At 42.5% G+C, this 19,665-nt stretch overlaps 1 protein-coding gene and 1 long non-coding RNA gene across 4 annotated transcripts in view; one reads left to right on the top strand and one right to left on the bottom strand.

Annotated features, from left to right (window-relative positions):
* ELP4 (elongator acetyltransferase complex subunit 4) overlaps nt 1-19,665 on the bottom strand; it is a 252,787-nt gene that overhangs the window by 6,534 nt on the left and 226,588 nt on the right. For 2 of the 3 annotated variants that reach the window (XM_072790989.1, XM_072790990.1), the window contains exon 10: nt 4,739-5,377. In XM_072790989.1, coding sequence (XP_072647090.1) covers nt 5,246-5,377 — 132 coding nt within the window. In that variant the 3' untranslated portion in view covers nt 4,739-5,245. Of the gene's footprint in view, nt 1-4,738; nt 5,378-19,665 lie in introns of those variants that run through there. The other variant, XR_012013944.1, reaches the window with a different exon arrangement.
* The window catches only part of LOC140612836 (uncharacterized), a 27,947-nt gene continuing 27,698 nt past the window's right edge, over nt 19,417-19,665 (top strand). Inside the window, exon 1 of the long non-coding RNA XR_012013947.1 lies at nt 19,417-19,665. This exon is cut by the window's right edge and continues 29 nt beyond it. This is a non-coding gene — a long non-coding RNA (uncharacterized lncRNA).

Here is a 19,665-nt window from a genome sequence, read left to right as displayed (position 1 = left end):
ACATTCCCCAGCTAGCCATTTAGTTCAAAAACTCAGTCTAGAAATAATTTAAAAATGCAACAAGCTATTAACTAGGAATTGTCTTTGGAATTAGGGCTGGCATTTTCAATCTGGGCAGATTTCCATTGTCGGCCTATTTCAACAGCGATTTCACTGAAGTATATTCAAAAGTAGATTTCTTATACAAGACTCTCTGAAAGCTGTCGCTTTTCTCAAATAGGTCCTCTCCCTTTTCTCTCTCCCTCCCCTTTGCACAAGAGGCATCATTTCCCATTGAACCACTACAGCTGTTCCCATTTGAATCTCGCTTTCTGTGCGGTTGTGGATGGTTGGAGGGTGGAGGGGGGATGTTGCATGTCAAGGAATAATGAGCACAGACACATCAACAGACAACAACAAAGCGGACTGTGACTGGCCGATGGGAGCTAAAGGCCTTCAGTCATTGGCAGCTTAAGCCAAACATTCCCAAATCTATGAAGCAGGGCCTATTGTCGGTCAGTTGTTATTTGCAATGAAGCACAGATCTGATCATGTTTAAAGTGGCGGCACGCAGGGCAGGGGTGCTTGAGCCCAAGCAAAGGATGGAAAAAAAATAAGCCTTTGTGGGGTGGAAAAGGCCCGCCTGAGACCTTTATTTCTGTCTGTTTGGTGCAACATATAAGTCAATATAGATAAGTTCTCCTCTGTGAAGTTTAGGCAGAAGCTGGGGGTCCTGGCAGCCTGGCTGAAATGCTTGCAGAGGCAGAAACCTCGAGGGACAAAGACACACGTCCACTGAATTGTACTCTGCTCTTTTGTTTTGTTTTGTTTTGAATCCCCAAAGGCAAGTGGTCAGAAATATAGAAATTAATTGGGAGGCTTCAAAAGAAGAGCCTTCGGGTTCAACATCTACTGTTTCCTGGGGGAAGGGACTGCTCATGAACACAGAACTGTGACTCAGCCGCGTGGCATGCTGCGTATCAGTCACTTTATCCCACCAGAGCTGCTGCACGTTCAGAAACGCCTTCCTGGGCGGACTGCAGTGTTTACGTGTGTGCATCTAGGTGTGTTCCGTGTCAGCCTCCACCGCGCTCGCACACGCGCGCCGTTGGTGCCGTGGCGCGTGCAGATGCTTCTCCTCCTGACGTTTTGCAGCCTCTAGTCCCTGAGGGACACGTGCCCAGGGAGCCGTGTGGTGCGGGCTGCAGCTGCTGGCTGGCTCGCTTCTTCCCCGCGAGAAGGGACCCCTTCCAACTGGCTGCGATCTAGGCCAGGGTCAGGCAGCCAGGGCTGGCCCACGGCTCTGTTGTGTCCACGGCGCCGACTCTGGACAACTGGGTGCGGTGCTTCGGGTGCAGAAGCCGGGAAGGGGAGAAGGGGAGTGTTGCGGGAGCGGAGAGGGGGGGAGGGTCCCCGAGGGTGGGCATGCCAGCGCGGGGTGCAGCCTCGTTGCCCCCAGAGAAGTGGCTGCTCAGCTGCAGAAGCTCGCTGGTCCAGCAGGACAGAGGCGGCCCTGCCTTCTGCCTTCACCCTAGGGGGGCGGGTGGTCCTCCCGAGTGGAGCTCCAGGCACCCTCCGGGCCAGCATGGCAGGCGCTGCTTGCAAGCCGTGCCGGGGACGTGGCCTTTCACTCGCTGTTGAAATCATTTATTTTTATTGATTTACCGATCTAGGTATATTTATGTATTTATCCACGGGAGTGCTGCCGGGATGCTGTGATGCCATCTTCCAGGATGGTGACCACCTACCTACGTGTGTTGTCCTCAGGAGGATCGCAACACTGACAGCCTGTGATTTTTCTACAAACTTGACTTAGGAAGACCAGGTGAACAGAAGTAGAACTGAGCGTTTGAATAAGAAACATTCAAATTACTGAGTAAAAAAACCCCTGCTTTTTACTACAATGAATTTCCAGAATATCACCCCCCCCAACCTCCGCCCCGGCCCGCAAAGCTGGGCCTCCTAACTCTTAACTGGTAAACAACTGGCTTCCTGATGCGGCCCACAGAAGCATTTCTGCCTACCTTTTCCCCACCCCAATCAGAACCAGGCTTCCTAAAATTCACTTGTACGGTATTAAGATTTAGCCTTGTTTTGTGAGTTTTTGCCATCTTTGGATGATGTCTGTATTCTGCTTATTTCTTTTTGCGCTGGGCCTCAATGGGAACACAATTACAAAAAAAAAAAAAAATGCTTTTCTTCTCTCTATAATGTATGGCTCACCGAGGCCAAACACAAATTCTTCCCTTTTCTGTTTCTGGAGAATAAACCTCATCTGTGGCATTTTTTTGTTTCTGTTTTTGTTTGGCCCAGTCCTGAAAGATTTCACTGTTCATTTTTGAAGTTCAAAGTGCAAGTTCTTAGAGTTAGTATTTAAGTTTGCTGGTGTTGATGGTGAGACTATCTTTGGAAAGCACTAACGGGATGTTTTAGAAATGACATTCATAATGGGCTCTAAACAAATGAATAGGGGTCCCCCCCTTCCCTTTTGTGTATTTGTGTGTCTGATTCTTTAAAATTAAAAGACAAGGAATTGATTGCATGCAGAGAGTGTTGCTTCCTTTTGAAGTGTTTTTTTTTTTTTTTTTTTTTTTTTTGGTCTAGTGTTAGTATTTGCCTGGAGGGAGAGATAAAATATAAATGGAAGAGGAGGAAGACAAATGTGGAAATTGTCTGGTGGTGGCTAAACAGAAATTCAGAAGGTCTTAAAACCTCAGCACCTGAGAGCAGGGTGCGGTAGTCAAAATATTGACTCCTGTTAAAGGAAGGCACATCCAATGCAGGAGATGAATACTATATAGGGTTATGAAGATTTAGAAACATTTAAAAGATGAGGACATTTCAAATACTATGTTTGGCACTGTTACTTAAATATTTATATCTCTGAGACAAGCTGATGATTGAAAAAAAAAATCTGTTCAGGGAGTTCATAATGTATCACAATGATCTGCATACCTACTGTAGCATTACTGAAGACCAGTATTTTTGGGTAGTAAATGATTAGCATATGGATAATTGATCATGTTTCCAGAGGAAAGGACAACACATTTTAGAGTGGGTTTTTATCAGAGGAGAACAAAAGTATATATCCCTCTGTAGCTTATTTTCACAAAGCCTACCTACCTAGTGAATCAGAACAACGAAGCACATGGATCTGAGTTTTGGAAAGTCCAGCTATTATTATTGTTCAACATGCACTTTTACTGAGTTCGAAAAGTTTGTTATATTTAAAGTAAGGGTTCAAATATACACATTCAATTTTTATAGTATTTATCTATTTGCGAAGCATATATTAACTAGTAATTGGGTGTTAATTTTATAGACATGGCAGCCAGAGTAGTAAATCAATGACCTATTAAGTATTTTTGACAAGTAATTTACATATCTGATGACCTCACATTTCCTTTTCAGAGTCAAATGCTATATAATTGTTTCGCTGTGTGTTTGTATAAAATGCATCACAACATGGTAAGAAAAAGGTTAGAGTTATTAAAATAATAACCCAACTAAAATATTCATTTGAATTTATTCAGATTGTTCATAATGCTTTCAAAGGACATAGCAAAGCTTTTGTGGAGTATCTGCACATTATTTATTATCTATGGACTAAATTGATTTTTGGAAGTTGCTTTAAATTTTAAAAGCACCTTTGCTTAATATAAAAGCCCTTTAATTTTAACTGACAGATCAATTTTGAAACTTTATTTTGAAAAGAAAATGGGGAAGAATTTGTGTCTTTCGAATTAAAAGAAGTGAAAAAAATAAACCAGACATTCTAAAAAAAATAGAAGAAACCTGATTTTTAGTACTAATAAAATAGCGGGTGACAAAATAGTTGTCTTTTTGATTTTGATCACAAAAAATAAACTGGTAGTGACAGGATATGATGGAGAGATTTGACATCCTGGCGAATCACTGTCATTGATTCAATTATTCTAATTCTGAATAAAACCTGTATACAGTGTGTGTTTATGCTACAGTGGGTTTTTTTTTAAGTGACTGACATTCATCATATTGGTTAGACAGTTTTAAAAACCTAGTCTTTGTTTTCTACAATGTTGTCAAGAACAAATAAAGTATAATTTGTGGTGTATTACAAGCAAACTGCTTAAAAATGCTAGTTATAACTGCTTCAAAATTTATTCTAACATATCTGAAGATGCATTTTAGAAATTCAGTTTCTCCTAATGGATTGTTAAGCAGCTCTTTAAAACACTGAGATACTTTCACTGCAATGCAAGTTACTTTTTAACCTTCACTTTTTGTCTATTTGTCAAAAGCTTTGAGAATATGGAAACAGGATTCAAAAACCCAGTGTTTTATAAGGAAACTGGTTCGATGTGCTATATGCCCCCCAATACGTGTCTGCATGGTTCTAAATGTGCATACCCAACCAGTGTTCCCAATTCACCAAGGGCTTCCCTGATGCAATGGAAATCTGACTTAGTTTCAGTTTGCTACTTTGCCTCAGACCTATGTTCTGCAGAAACATCTCACCAAGCTTCAAAACATGCTTTTCCCCCAGCATTAATGTAGCTGTCAGTTTGAATTTCAATTCTGAATTATGCCTGTTGACGTAATTTCATAGTGCTGACTTCAGTTGTTTAGGATTACTAAACAGGAGACCATCAACTTCTCTTTCTATGCTTTTTGTCACTCAAGCTCTTTATATTTATTAACTACTATGGCAGACTACTGATCTTCAATGGCATCTTAATCCTGAAATATTTTGTATTCATCAATTTAATAACAGGATGCATAAATGCAAATTCATTTTATTAGAACCTTCATACATTAGCAAGTGAGTTTTCCACTTAAAAAAAAAAACAACCTGGGCATTTTCTGGTGGCAAGTGACTTTTCCAGAAATAGACAGACACTCTTGTTCGTATGCGGTTACGAATTTCATCCTGGTTTATACTACCTGCTGCAATAGGCACTGACCGCGAACGAAGTGCCTTAATGCGCGGACACCCGTGACCACTGCAAGGCACTTGGAGCTTCTGATGCTTTATTCAAAAATGAAATTACCTGTTTTCTCTAAAGAGGGCCGAAAACAACTCTTAAACTGAAAAGTACTTTTGCCGTAGTCTTTCCGGCTAAGGAGTCGGTTTAAGGAAAATGAAGCACGGTGGCCTCGTTCCGCAATCCGGACTGTTTTCCGAGGACTGGAGGGTCAAATCGTTAAGGAAAATATTTACCTAAGCTATTAGCGATCGTAATGAGAGTGTCCTAGAATCCCGCGTGCAACGGCTAAGGAGGGATCGCTAGAAGTCCAGGTGCTTCCTGCCTCCGGCCATCACGCCACACTCCTGGCCCAGCAGCCTGGAGGATGCTGCGGGAATCTGTTTGCTCGAGCGGCTCACTGTGTCTGACAAGTCTGGAGGCAAATGCAGCCGCTGCAGCAGAAGATTTCAGGAGGAAAGGAAGAAGAGGAAGAAGAAGAAAAAAATTAATTTTGCTTTAGCTAGTGCACTTCAGAATACAATATTATGCTCTGTTGATCAGCATTTAGTCTTGCATGTGAAATTCCTGCTAAAACAGTTCCTTCAGACCGAAACCCGCTGTAATCACATCTTATTCCTCCCAGGTTTTTATAGACTATAGTCATGGCACACACTGGGGCAGGAAGCTTCAGCTGAACGTCTCCAGAGTCCAGACCTAAATGTGCTCAGATTCCCCTCATTTGGGTCAAGATGAGAACATGTAAATGCACAAATAAAGGCGCAACTTGAGAAATGACACTTTTGTCGTAATGGTGGGGTTGTTGGTGGGCTTTATTTGCCAGGGCTCCAAAATGCTATTTTTAAAGTGACTATAGCTTTTCAGTAATTATGGATTCCTGCAAATGCTTTTCTCCCTTTGTCTATTAAGTTGACCTGATGATTCTATTTCAAGGCTATATACTTTCTTTAGGGACTTACAATTTTTGTAGAAATACTGACATAATGAAAAAAAAAGATACCAATTGAAGGATCAGTATTTTTTATATACCCAGGTAAGTCAGCTCTGACATTTGTTTATGGTCTTGGTAAGTTTGTTTTGATGTATGACACTGGTCATGTCTTCAAAAGTACAGTGTGGCTTTGAACATCTCCCCATCTTACTGTTTTTCTGCAGATAGAGGCTGATTCAAGCAGATGCACTGACTGACCATAATTATACAAACAGTTATTGTAATTAGGGAGAAATATTCATATTTCAAAAGAACTTTTTTTGGTTTTCAAAAGGATCTCTATCAAATTCCTTTAACTATCAGTGCTCCCAGCCTATATAATTTTCACAAAAATCCAGATTGAAAGGAACATGTCTGCTGTGTGAGGCACAGAGTGGGTGTGGGAGGCTAAAGGTAAGTGAGGTAGGATGGAGTGTCCGCTGATGACTAACCAAAGCGTTACAGGAGTGAAATGACCTGGAGACAACCTATCTGAAACTCTTCATTTGGAAAACTCCCTATAATATGGAAGAAAAAAAAAAAAAGATGAAAAAAGCAGAACTATTATTATTATTATTATTATTATTATTATTATTATTATTTTGGTCAAAATACTATGACCTATAAGCATATGTTCTGGATAATTTCTTTCCTGGGAAAAGGCTTGTTTAGTGTCATGTAAACACAAACTGTGTGCAGAAGATCAAAATATTTTAAAACAATTAAAATTTTTTTTTGAAAATACTCTTCTTTGGTTTCAGTTTGCCTGTACTTAGTTTTTAACACAAATATATACAGAATGGAAGACACTATTATAGATACATGATCAACAAAGATGTTAGAAGGTCAAGAAAAAGCTGTCATATCCATAAAGTAATATTCGTAGGGTAATACTCATTTGTATCCATATATTAAATAGCTAAATGTCTATTTCTTGAATGATTTTTAAAAAGCTCAAATAAAGACATACTTGTTCCTTTGTTTTAAACAAATTTTTCATTTCTTCATAACCTGTTTTTTGTTTTTGTTTTTCCTCAGAAAGGATTTTAGGCAGAAATGAAAGCATGAAAGGCTCAGGAATCTAAAAGACATGCATCACTCTAAAGTCTGAGGTTATGAATGTCTTTGCAGTGTCAACTCTATCAGTGCTCATGTGAAGAAACTGGAGAGAAAGAGACATTTAATTATTTATTTAACCTTCACTTTTTTTTTTAAAGATTTTATTTATTTATTCATGAGAGACACAGAGAGGAGAAAGAGACATTTAATATGTCTGAACTTTCATGTTTCTTTAAGATCCTGTAGTTACTGTTAATGAGCAAAAGAAAAACGCCTGGGATACAGGCATGATCTGAAGGTTATCTGGAACTTCAAGAAAATACACCATAAAAAGTGTGTGTGTGTGTGTGTGTGTGTGTGTGTGTGTGTTTGTGTGTATACTTTTGGTGGGACCTCATAAGGATTATGTCAGATGGTGATTAGGCTATTTAGGAAATCAACTGGACTCAACAAATATTTAGAGTTTACTCGAAGTAAGGTGAATAGAGCCCCTTCCCCATTATCCAGGAACATGAGTAAAGACAAGCACACTGGTAACCATCACAGCGAGCACTCCAAGTTATGTCTACAAGAAGGGAGAGACAAAGCAGAAACCAGGTGGGGGAAGGGGAGAAGAAAGCCTCATGGAGATGGCCTAGGTATTAAATTATGAATGGATTCTGACATGTAGAAATGGTGATTTGCTTAACAGTGGAGCTGATACATCTTCACGACGCTTTCGGGTGAAGGGTCATACGTTCCTGATAATCGAAATGAGGAAACTAGTGTAGTTGTTCAGAACCAGCAGAATACAATTTATTTTAGGAGCTTACCTATTTGCTAAAAATTTCTCTTCCTCTGCTTCTCTAGGCAATGAACGTGAGCCAGTTGGCCGAAAGCCCTTCATAGCAAAAGTAGCTAAATGTGACGTGTGACATGCTTGGAAATCTTTCAGGTTGAATGGGTTTGAAGAAAAGTCAAATATCATTTGTGTGTAACTTGTGAGCACAAAAATTTTGGTTGATATGGTTAAATGCTTCTAACCAAATGCTACATTGTAAACGCCAGTTGTACACTTCTGTCCTTTGAAGGAGCCCAAGGATGGCTCTTGGAAACATGTCAGTGATTTTGCCAGCTCGGTTGATTGTTATTTGAATGAGCTTATGACGCGCTCTAAATTCTCAAGCAGTGGGTTGTGTTTTCTTCCTTTATGAGCCTCCCTCTGTGCGCCATGTCAGTGCGATGTGAAGCAGTGAGGAAGAAGGAGAGATCAGGTTCCAGGCTTGCCAGGTGTGTCAGGGACTTTTCCTTAGAGGCTTCCAAAGCATTTACACACTTGACATGTAAATGTTCAGATGCTGCTGTACCCCAGATCTGTCTTCTGAAAAAATATGCTGTAAGATGCTCTGCATAGCATGTGACCTCCTTTAGACTAAAGCTGCGAGGCTGCGGGGACGAACAAACTTCCAGACCTTGAGGTTTCACTGAGTAACGGTTTAAATAAAAACCAGACTATTAAAAAAATACCATACCATTTTCAACCCTGGAACCCAAGTTAAGATATTCATCCTTCTCATTTTATACCCGGGGTTCTGAGGCAAGGGCCCAAAACACAGCTCACGTCTTGAGTGGATATTTTCCCCACCTGGTTTTCTCTTCCCAGATTCCGGGAGGAAGGGATTGTGCTCGAAACATAGGACATGCATATCTGGCTGTCTGCCTATTTTTCCCATTAATGCCCTAAGATGATGATTTCCATGCAGGCGAAGGGATTTGAGAAAGATGTGACAAGTCCCAACGTCTCACAGAGGCCTAGGTGATTTGCAGTGATCCCACTGGATTAATGGGGCCTTCTTCTCTGGTGCTACAAGGTGGGAAACAGCGGGGAAACTACCCTGGCAGATGAGGGGAGCTGCTGTCAACAGGCACCCTTAGGCCCATAGGAAGCCCTGGGCCAGAATAAAGTAACAGCAGCAGGGGTGCTGTGCTCTGCAGCTCTGGGGGGTACCAAGCTGAGCCAGACTTTGAGATTTTTTTCCCCTCTGCCTACATCTCTGTCTCTTTGTTGGGCTTAGCCACTGCCTGTATGTTGTTCCTTCTTGAGTCAGCAAGTAAATGGGTTCTTTAGACACACAGGACTGGATTTCCTCGCTCCACAGTTTCCCTTCCTAATTCCTTTCTCTCAGCCTGCCAGACCCATGCTCAGCACTCACAGTTCCCAGACAGAAGGGGCAAGACAATGAATGTAGATTACACCTGGATTTGAGACAAATTGCAGGTAAATGGCTATTAAAATAAGTTTAATCAATTTATATTTTCCATATTTTGCCGAGCCCAAACCACCAGGCACTGTTTGTTTTCTATTTGATGTAGTACATTTTAACCCTTCACAGATGAATAGGGTTGTTTTAATCCTTTTTATATTGACATTTCCTGAACAGTCACACTTTGCATTACTCAGATTCACAGAAATCAGTGTTAATATCTCAAAATACTTTAAAAAATTTTATTTATTCATTCATGAAAGACACAGAGAGAGAGAGAGGCAGAGACACAGGCAGAGGGAGAAGCAGGCTCCATGCAGGGACCTAGATGTGGGACTCGATCCCAGGACTCCAGGATCACGCCCTGGGCCGAAGGCAGAAGCTCAACCACTGAGCCACCCAGGTGTCCCTCAAAATACTTTCTAAAAGATTTTTCTTTTGTTCTTCAAAACACAGCCAATTTTTAATTTTTTTGTTTATGATTTTTACTTTTAAGTAATCTCTACGCTTGACGTGGGGCTTGAACTTACAACCCCGAGATCCAGGGTCTCATGCTTTACCTACTGAGCCAGCTAGGCGCTCCCATAGCCAAACTCCATGAAAACTTGTAAACACCTTAGAACTTACAGGTTCTGCACTGGTCACTTAACAGAGGCAGCCAGTGAAAGTCTGATACGTCCTTCCGTCTGTCTCTCACTCTCAGTGTGACCCTGGACAAGTCAGTTCTTATGTGTAAGTCTCAGTGTCCTCATCTATGCCAGGGGGATAATTCTCCTTTCAAGAGACTGTGGTCAGGCTGCTCAAATGAGATGCAGAAGTAGTCCCCACAGTATCAAGGAGTAATTTATGTCTCCTCTTGCTCCAAAAAAGAGGTTGAGATGGCTTATCAAAATATATATGGTTCGACGAGATAAAAAATAAGTGAGTTTATTAAGGCAAGGAAACCTGCAAATGTAAGGAACCGCACATACTTAAAAACACCAACAACAGAAAATCAGACTTGGCCAGCAGGTCTCACTCACTACACTGAGGCTCCTGTATTGCGTTTGCATTGCCCTCTGCTGTGGCCCAGGAAAGAAATCAAAGAGGAAACTGGGATCACAGTCCTGGTTTCTGGAAAGATTTAAGAAGTCTAAGCTGTTTCCCTCGTACTTAGTAACGCAGTAGTGAAAATGGGGCAGGTCAGGTGCCTAGCTTCTGGGCCAGCGAAAATACGCAGGGCTGTGTTGCAGGGGCCATCTGGGGTCCACCTTATTTTAAAAAGCGGTCCTTTGTACATGTCTTTGCTGCTGACAAAAGAACTAATGTCAGAAGCTGAAGCTTCTCTACTCGAGTTTTAAAAGCATCTCCCCCTCTTTACGCGATGAAGAGAAAAAACAGATTAATAAAAGACACGCCGTCTTCTTCCATTCTAGATTCTTTCAAGAGCCGTGGGGTGCCCTCACCTGGAGGGGGGACTGGCCGATTATTTCTGAAGCCACACTGGTTATGAGGCACTGCTGCGAGTGGAAAGAACCAGAGTATGGGCCGAGCGCTGGAACAGAGCCACGCTCCCACCTCCTCCGCCACGAGGCTTAAAGAAGGTAGAGGTTTATTCCTCTCCCACTTTATCTCCAGAAGTAGGCAATTCTGAGCTGTGAGGACAGGTCTGCCATCCTCAACAGGCTCTTCTTCCACTCCTGGCGCCAAGGCTGAGGCTTTTCCTTTCTCTCTGCTGGTGGGAAGAAGGGGCCAAGAAGGCAGGATCTGGAAGCTGGACACTTCACTTGCGCTCGTGTCCGGAACTTGGCCAGGGCCACCCCTGGCTGGCTGCAGGGGAGGCTGGGAGATGTTGGGAGATGTGCAAAAATGTTCAGCAGATCTATTCCTACGGAGGATGGAGCAAATGGGGATGGGACCCCCCCCCCCCCCGCCGCCAGCAGACAGCTACAGTTTCAAGAAGGGCCAGAGTGAACCGATGGGTGCCAGAAGCACCCCCTCTGCCTGTGAGCTTCGGGGGACTTCCTGGGGCTCCACTCCCCTGTTCTGACCAGGGAAATGCACACCTGGCGCCTCCACTAGTGCAGGGGGCACGCTCTACACAGAAAAAGGGGAGGGTTTCTTGGAGACGGATGCAGCAGGCTTGGTATATTCATCATCGTGGGGTGGCTATTATTTCTTCCCAAGATTTTAGAGTGTTGGTTCAAGTTACGAAACAAATCAGTGTCATATGCTATTATGTAATTATAATTTATATATTAAATTCTATTTACACGGTTACACGTATTCCATCGTGATTACATCACTACAGTGTAATGTTATATTGCAATTATTCTATATCAGGTTAACATTTTGCAAAGTGGAAGACGCATCTGCCTAATTTTGGTAAGTTTTGCATTACTTCTCATGTAGGAGTAGGCCAAGAGAAACGATGCCAGAACCAGTTTTTGCTCTTTTTGGATTGGTAAGTGTACATTTGGTAGTGGCTGTATGTGTCTGGAAAAAAATTCTCCCAAACATGGTCAGGTTTTAAGTTTTAGTTTAAAATGCATTTCACTCTCAGGGTTTAAGATTAAAATTGTTTTATTGTATGTCATAATTATACTATATCCTTTGAATCGAAAACAATTCATTTGGTTCTTCCTGATTGATCTGAAAATTAGACAAAATTTCAGAGCTGGCATATTGCATACTGGCTGCCCATTGAAAAATGCTCAGGTGTGCAATTATTTTGACCGTCAATTATATCTGACAGTATTGTCTTGCCTCCAAACTCACCTCTCTGAAAGCAGATTGTGAAGAACTCACTTGTCTAAACAAAAGTGTGATTTGTGAAAAGGCATGTGTCTGTGGCAGAGATTGCTAGCTTACTCTCAATATCTATTCTCTTCCTTTGCAGTCAGTAAAAGAATCTTCGAATATTAGTGAGGCACATGGCCTCCCAGAATAAAGTTCACATTTCCCAATTTCCCTTGCCAATACAATAGATAAGCCTGAGTGACTAAGTTCTGGTCACTACATCTTCAGCTATGGTTAAGTTTAGGGTCAGATCTGTGTGTGTGTGTGTGTGTGTGTGTGTGTGTCGGGGGGGTTTACTTCCCCTTTCCCCGCCAGTGGCGAGAAGGCCACCATCCTGGGCCCTGATCCACCCTTCCTCGTGGGGTGAGGGACCTGCCCCTTATTTATAGGACATGCTCTGGGTATTCAGAATTCAGAACTCCCTGCCCAAATGGCTACAAAGTCTGTGCAGGTCTATCCTCCAGGTTTGTGCCTCAAGGGTAGATCATACTGTCTATGTGCACACCCTGGAGTCCCAGGAACAGCCCAGGGACTGGTTTGTGTGGCGTGTAGATGGAGTTCGGATGTGCAGGATGCATGCCCCCAAGCATCTGCACGTGGCCCTGTGTGTGGAAAGGAGACAGGTGTGGGAATAGAAAGGGGGTGGACTGCAGGCCAAGTTTCCCTAGGTCTCTGAGTTCTAGAATGGAACCCACACCCTAAATTTAAACTTGGCTTTCCAGGAAGTTGTACTTGTGAAGGAAGGAAGATACTGCATATTTCATGGTTTCTTGGCTTGATAGCTTCAGGTTATTTAGGCATATAATAATTATGTGGTCTAGGTTGCACAAATGCTAGAGGCCAGCCTCACTCCTCTCTTCCCACTTGCTGAAATGTGGACTTGAGGGTGGGTACTGAAACAGCCTTTCTGGACCATCAGTTGGAAGCTATGCATTGAGGAGGGTACGACAACATGAGAAAATTAGTTTAAGGCTTCCCGATACCATCTGGCCACACAAAGACCCTGGGTCACTAATTTGGGCTTTACAGTGAGACATATGTGAGCTTCTATATTATTTAAGCCACTGTATTTTCGGATGACTGCAATAACGGCCTAACCTGTGTCATCTTTATGCAGAATTTGGTGCCTGCAAAATGGAGTGCTTGTTCTGTGATGTAAATAGCTTAGTGGTTGGAAAGTGGGTGGAGAGGTCAGAGTGCAGACTGGAAGGCTGGTGACCCTTGTTTTTTTTTTTTTTTAAGATTTTATTTATTTATTCATGAGAGACACAGAGAGAGGCAGAGACATAGACAGAGAAGCAGGCTCCATGCAGGGAGCCCGACGCGGGACTCGATCCCGGGACTCCAGGATCCCACCCTGGGCTGAAGGCGGTGCTAAACTGCTGAGCCACCTGGGATGCCTGCTGGTGACCCTTGTAATGATTGTGATAACTTGGAAGGTACACCATATACCTCCTGATCGGTGGCTCCAGGCGAGTGCTGGGGAAATTCAGGATATTGTTGCATTAGATGCTTCTTGCCACTTTCGGCAAAGTTTTTTTTTTTTTTTTTAAGATTTTATTTTTATTAATTTATTCATGAGAGAGAGAGAGAGAAAGAGAGAGAGAGAGAGGCAGAGACACAGGCAGAGGGAGAAGCAGGCTCCATTCAAGGAGCCTGATGTGGGACTCAATCCTGGGTCTCCAGGATCAGGCCCTGGGCTGAAGGAGGCGCTAAACTGCTGAACCACTGGGGCTGCCCTCGACAAAGTTATTTATAAAAGAGAAAGGAACTAGAGCTAGAGAATTTGGAAGAAGGGTCAGAAGGGACCACACTTCTTAAAGGAGGTGCTCTGCCTGTGGCCCAGAGTCTAAACTGATGAAAGGCTTGGTAATTTGGGGCCTCAGAGGACCGAAGAAGCCCACCTGTTTCTGCCCTGCACACTGAAGCAGGCACCCATCACAGGAGATGCCGGGGCCCCTGCACCTTGCTGAAGTACCCTCATTAAGGGACTGGTGACCAAATTGGAGCCAGCTCAGAGATGAAAGTCACATGAAGGGTACTGCCTTCCCTCTTAAGTTATTTCATTTTATTTTTAAAGATTTTAGTTATTAGAGAGAGAGAGAGAGAGAGAGAGAACAAATGGAAGCAGAGGGAGAGGGAGAAGCAGGTTCCCTGCTGAGCAGGGAGCCAGATGCGGGGCTCAATCCCAGGACCTCAAGAGCATGACCTGAGCAGATGCTGAGCTCACTGAGCCACCCAGGCGCCCCTCAAATTGATTACTTTAGATAGAGTCAGGCTACTTACGGACAGAGTGAGAGGGATGTGGGTAGAACAGAGAGGCCACAAAATAAGACTCAAGTCTTAGAAAGTAACAGTTCTGGTGGACAAGCATCCATTCCAACCTCCAGAGGAGGGAAAGGTGTGAATTGGTTTTCTCGAATTCAGTGCATTGGTACTAGATTTAGAAGGTGGAAGAGAAGCTGCTCTGAGTACTACAATTCACAAGCACTCCTGCAGGGACCTTTTTTTTTTTTTTTCATCAGTATTCCAGTGACTAGTCAATACCTTCATGGGAGTTGAGAGGCAGGTGCAGAAGTGGAGGCCAGACCAGTGTTTTACTTGCTTCATGGGGGTTAAGGAATATTGCAGGGGTAGTAGTGAGAACCTACCATCCCCAAGAGTACAGCACAGAGGTGTTGGCTTGCAGCCAACAGTCCTAGTGGTGGCCTCCCAATTCCTCACCTTCCTGAGAAAGCAGCAGTGTCCCTGAGGGCCAGTTTGGTGGCAATGTCCTACAGCCCTTCCAATTGTCTCACTAGCCTCCTAGTTTCCTGGTATAAACTCTCCTCTGCATAAAATAATTTGATGCAATTGGTTTCCTGCAGCTGAATCCTAGAACGATGTCCAGACAACTCTTTGGCTGTGATTACTTGCATGTTGGACTGAAGGGAAGTGAACAGACTGGGAACCCTTGAAAGTCTTGATGGGATTGTATTGCCAAAGAAATCACAAACCTGGTAAAAAGTCTATGATTATTCAACTCCCAAAATAATCTTAGGTCCCCAAACCTGAACTATCAACAAGTGGGCTGCAAAAACCGGGCAGCCCCCCAGAAGCATTCCCTCTGGTGGTGATGTTGTGTAGCCACGAAGGATCATGGGCAAGGAATAACATCCTAAAAGGATACGGAGGATAATGGACAAGGAAGTTCCTTCCAAGGAGCAGCACTGGGGACTACAAAGTGGGTTGAAGTCCTCCACTGCCAGGGCAGAGGATTCCTGGTTCCTAGCAGTAGGATTCTCCCCTCAGCTCACCCATGAAGAGGCAGTAAGTGTGCGGGAAGAGGGCTGTGAATGGATATTTGGGTTCCGTGGGCTGTGGCAGAGACTGATGATAATCCTCCAGTAGCTATGCTCCCTTTTCCCTTTGGTAGAAGAAATCTGGAATAGGCGGCCATCCTGAATAAAAACTCTATTTCCATGCTTCCCTTTCAGCTACTCGTGGATCACATGACCAAATCCGAAGAGAGCAGGAGTGCTGTTGCAGCTTCAGGATACTAGAATGGAATTTGAACTCAGGCAGCCTGGCTTCGAAGTCACATTCTTATTCGTTACTCTACGTGCCACAACTTTTCTAAGTATTAGAGACAAAACTGAACAAAACTGGTAAAATCCCTGCTGATTTCAAAGAACTTACAACTTCAGAAAGGGACAATACATAGACATTTATATGACTCAAGGGAAGATAGCTAACATTTAGGAAAGCACACAAAGATAATTCAGATTGAGAGAGGTGCTTTTAGGGACACAAAACACGGCAATATGGTATGGGCTGGGGTGGTAGTGCCTTATTTGGTGAAGGCCTTTCTGGGGAGTACATTTGAGCTAAGATTTTCAATTTAGAAGGGACTTTGAAGACCTGGAAAAAGAAGTTTCCAGGCAAAGGTGATGCAAAAAATGCAAAAGCCTTAAGGCAGGAATAAGCTTGGTATGTTTGAAGGACAGGAAAAAAAGTCAGCTTTTCTGAGTAGTCAACAAACAAGGGAATGGCTATGAGAAATTTGGCTTGGTCAGTAGGCATCAGATTGTGTAGGGTTTGTAAGTGACTTGGACTTAATCCTTAGAGCAAAGGGTAGTAAGGGAGTGATGTAAATTTATTTCTCTGAATAAGAGGGCCATCTCACCCATATCCTTACAAAACCATGCACAGACATTTTTAATAACAGAAAACAAGAGCTGCAGACAGATATGTCCTATTAAAGACAGAATTTTCCAAAAGGTGGTGTATACTTGCTCTTCTAGATCCTGTTTTCTTCTGATTCAGAAGAAATATTCTATCTCCTAAGTGACCCACATTATCTTCTTATTCCAATCCTCCTCCTGTGGGGAGTGGTGGTTCCCAGTCTCATGCCAAGCAACATGAAGATGCTAGCTGGAGTGGCTGGGCGCCGTGTGAAGTGTTCATGGAGGAGAAACTCCGGCAATAATGTTTGTGGGGATGGTTTGCTAGGTTTAATCTTCTTAAAATGTGAGCCAGAATCTTTTGGACAATACAGTCATAAGAATACCACCAAGTGTCAGTCCCAATGTTCCTGAACTTTCAGACACTTAAGATATGGGGGACTCATGTTAATTTCCTCTTATATTTCATATATTGACAAAGTAGATTACCCCTAAAGAGCTTTGCTTAAAATGTTTTTACCTTCCAAACTAAAGCCAGTATCTTTTTTTCCTTTTGATTTCTTCTTTGCACACTGTATTCTCATTAATGTTCTGACATGAGTAGGACTGAAAAGAAATCATCTAGTATGTAATAGAATAAGGTGGCTTAAACTTACCTAAATTTGGACAAGAGAAATGCTTGAAACAACCCCCATTAGCTTCTTCTCTGGGATAAAGGGATGGGATGGATAAGTCACGCATGGCCACTATCAGCCCTGGGATCCCCTGCTTGTGAACCACTGCCTAAACGAGGCTCTCCATATCTCCCCAACTGACTCCCTTCCATTCATCTTTCCTTAATTGTGCACAGGGCTTCTCACTCTGGCAATCTTTTTACTGGTCTCCAACTGCTGCTTACCCAAGGCTTGTGTGGCTCTGGAACACACAATGCAGGCAGGAGCATATAAGCTCCAGAGTGCGTAGAATTTGAATTAAGCTTCAGCAGGGCCAAGCTGAGAGATGCTTGAGACTTAGGGCCTACTGCTGCTATGGAAGTAAATGGAAGAAGATTGGGATCTTCCTGTGCACTGACTGTGTCATTTTGATAGGCTCTTCAAGCTTGCTTTGTCCAGGAAGCCCCCTTTCTACCCTCTACAAGTGAGGAAACATTAAGGAGCAGCATTTTAGGTATGAACCCTCAGGTGGCTTAACGGTAGATAGTAAGACTTTTTAAGAACATACAGTGTTTTCAAGCTGAATGCTGAGCCTGGAAAAAAAAAAAAAAGACTACTTCTTTTAGAAATGAATTCCAACTACTAATTAGATGAGAATTTCTTTTTATCTCCTTTTTTCTTTTAAAGCATCTGGAAACTATTTTGGAGGTGGCAAAAGGTAACATTCCCTTTGTTTTTGTCTACTAGAATTTAAACTAATGTTTGCTCCTTACTATAATCTGAAACCTCTGACTCAGTAAACTGTGAGCAGATAAATGTGTGTGTAAACTCAAGGTTGATCTCTAGATCCCACAGATTTTACGAATCACAGCAGATCCGCTATTCAGTTTAGGGACTGGCAGAGGTATGAGTGATTGGTTTATGCAATAGATGAATTCTGACATGGGAACAAGCAGAAATCAGGGAATTCTGAAATCAGATAATTGTCTAAGTTATGATATTAGTGTCAGCCCACTAAATGACTCAAAATTGCCAGCTTCTGACGAACACTCCTTTTGGAAATGTGGTAATCGCACACATTTTTTTTTTTTTATGTAAGTACAGCATATGTAAAACATATATATATATATATATTTTTTTTTTTGTAAAACATATATTGATTTGCCCTTGGCCGTCCACAAGTAAGTCCTGAGAGCATAATGGCCAATGTGTTCGCTTGCATAATGCCCCACAGCGTATGCAGAACATCGCTCCCCCAAGCCCTGAGATGGGGGATGAAATGCTCAGTGGAAATGGCAACGTCAAACATCCCAACGGCATTCCATCTCCCAACTACTCTTCAGTTACTCTGAGACCCCCACATTGCAGGGTCTGCTAGTTCCTGGGGATGAAGAAAGAATTTTTAATGGGGCCAAATGTAGGTGTTTACAAGGGGGAATTGTTGTTTTTTATTAGGAGCTGCCTTATGTTCAATAGTTGTATTTACTTTGTCAAGCTAGCCAGAATTAGAAATCCCCATTGCTAGGCAGCCTAGAGCGCCTGCGAAGTATTTCTGGGCATTCAGAACTGAAGCATGTGCTGCCCAAAGGCAGGTTTCATTACAGTGTGTTATTGAGTCCTCCTTCGTACCCCCCTCCCCCCACACCCCCAGATCGCAGAGTTTCTATAACAGGAAATCTTGGTTACTTTATGCTGAAACATATTTACATGACTGAAACACGACAATTAGCACATTTGTAAAGCTTGAGGGATAGGCACACTTTAATGGTTTTTTGAAGTAGGCTGATTTCCTGGAGCTTTTAATCTTATTTTATTTTGTTCTGCATGCATGAACAAGTTCTTCTTTACTATAGGTATTTGACAGAGTCTACCTGGTATGAATGTGAATGAAAAGAAAATTATACAAAAATTAACTTTATGTTTTTATCTTTGCCAAACCGTTCCTAACTTCTTTTACCAGTTCAATGTATGTTGAGGGCTGCGCTCTTATTTTTGACACGTTGTGTTAGCTTTTATACAAAGGCAGTTAGGAAGTATGTTTTGGGTTTGACAAAATGAAACGTAGCTTTCTCTATAACCCACTGTGTAAAAACTTTTCACAGTGGACCAAAAGTATCAATCACAGCCCTGATTCATTCTTCGTGTTCAGATCAGATAAAGGTATACTCTCCTAGGTGGTATACGCTGTACTTGCTCCAAACTTAAATTAACACTCAGGTGGTATTAAGTACTATTACTTGGTAAGTGCGATTATGTGTGTTTGTGGGTTTGTGTGTGGATGCCCTCTTATACATATCAATATGTAACATGGAGAGGTTATCAGGGGTATTTTGACATCTTTTAAGTTTATAGATCAATTACTGAAATCTTGGTAAAATTCACAAAAAAACCCATTCATATCAGAGCCCACTAAGATAAAATGAAAACTCTTCCACTTTCCCTTTGCTCTCTGAAAGCATGCTAACCCTGGAAGCCACCCACCCCAAGTCTCACTTAAAAGTTTATGGCAAATTTACAAATTACACTGGCTTCAAATAGTCACCCAGTTCATCTATCTCCACCCTCTGTAGACCTCCCTCCTCACCAGTTTCAAAGGGAGCTCAGTGAACAGACTGGGCAAAGCCAGAGCCCTCTCTCTACATGCCTTAGGGCAGTGATGGGGCAGCGCCAGACGGAGCGCTCTAGCTGAGGGACACAGATGAGGGATGAGGACATAACTCCAAAGAGTAACTCTGCTGAAGTGACTTCACAGAGAAGTAAGCAGAGAATCAATTTAGTCTTAGATAGAAAGGCTCTCTAAGAATAAGGGGAAATAAAGTTAAAGGAAATGAAGCAAATAAAGCAAGAAAAAAAAAT

The sequence above is a fragment of the Canis lupus genome, chromosome 21, assembly GCF_048164855.1.
Source record: "Canis lupus baileyi chromosome 21, mCanLup2.hap1, whole genome shotgun sequence".
In the NCBI taxonomy this organism is placed as follows: Eukaryota; Metazoa; Chordata; class Mammalia; order Carnivora; family Canidae; genus Canis; species Canis lupus.
Note: the sequence above shows the minus strand (reverse complement) of the source record. Positions and strands in the feature narration are given on the sequence as shown.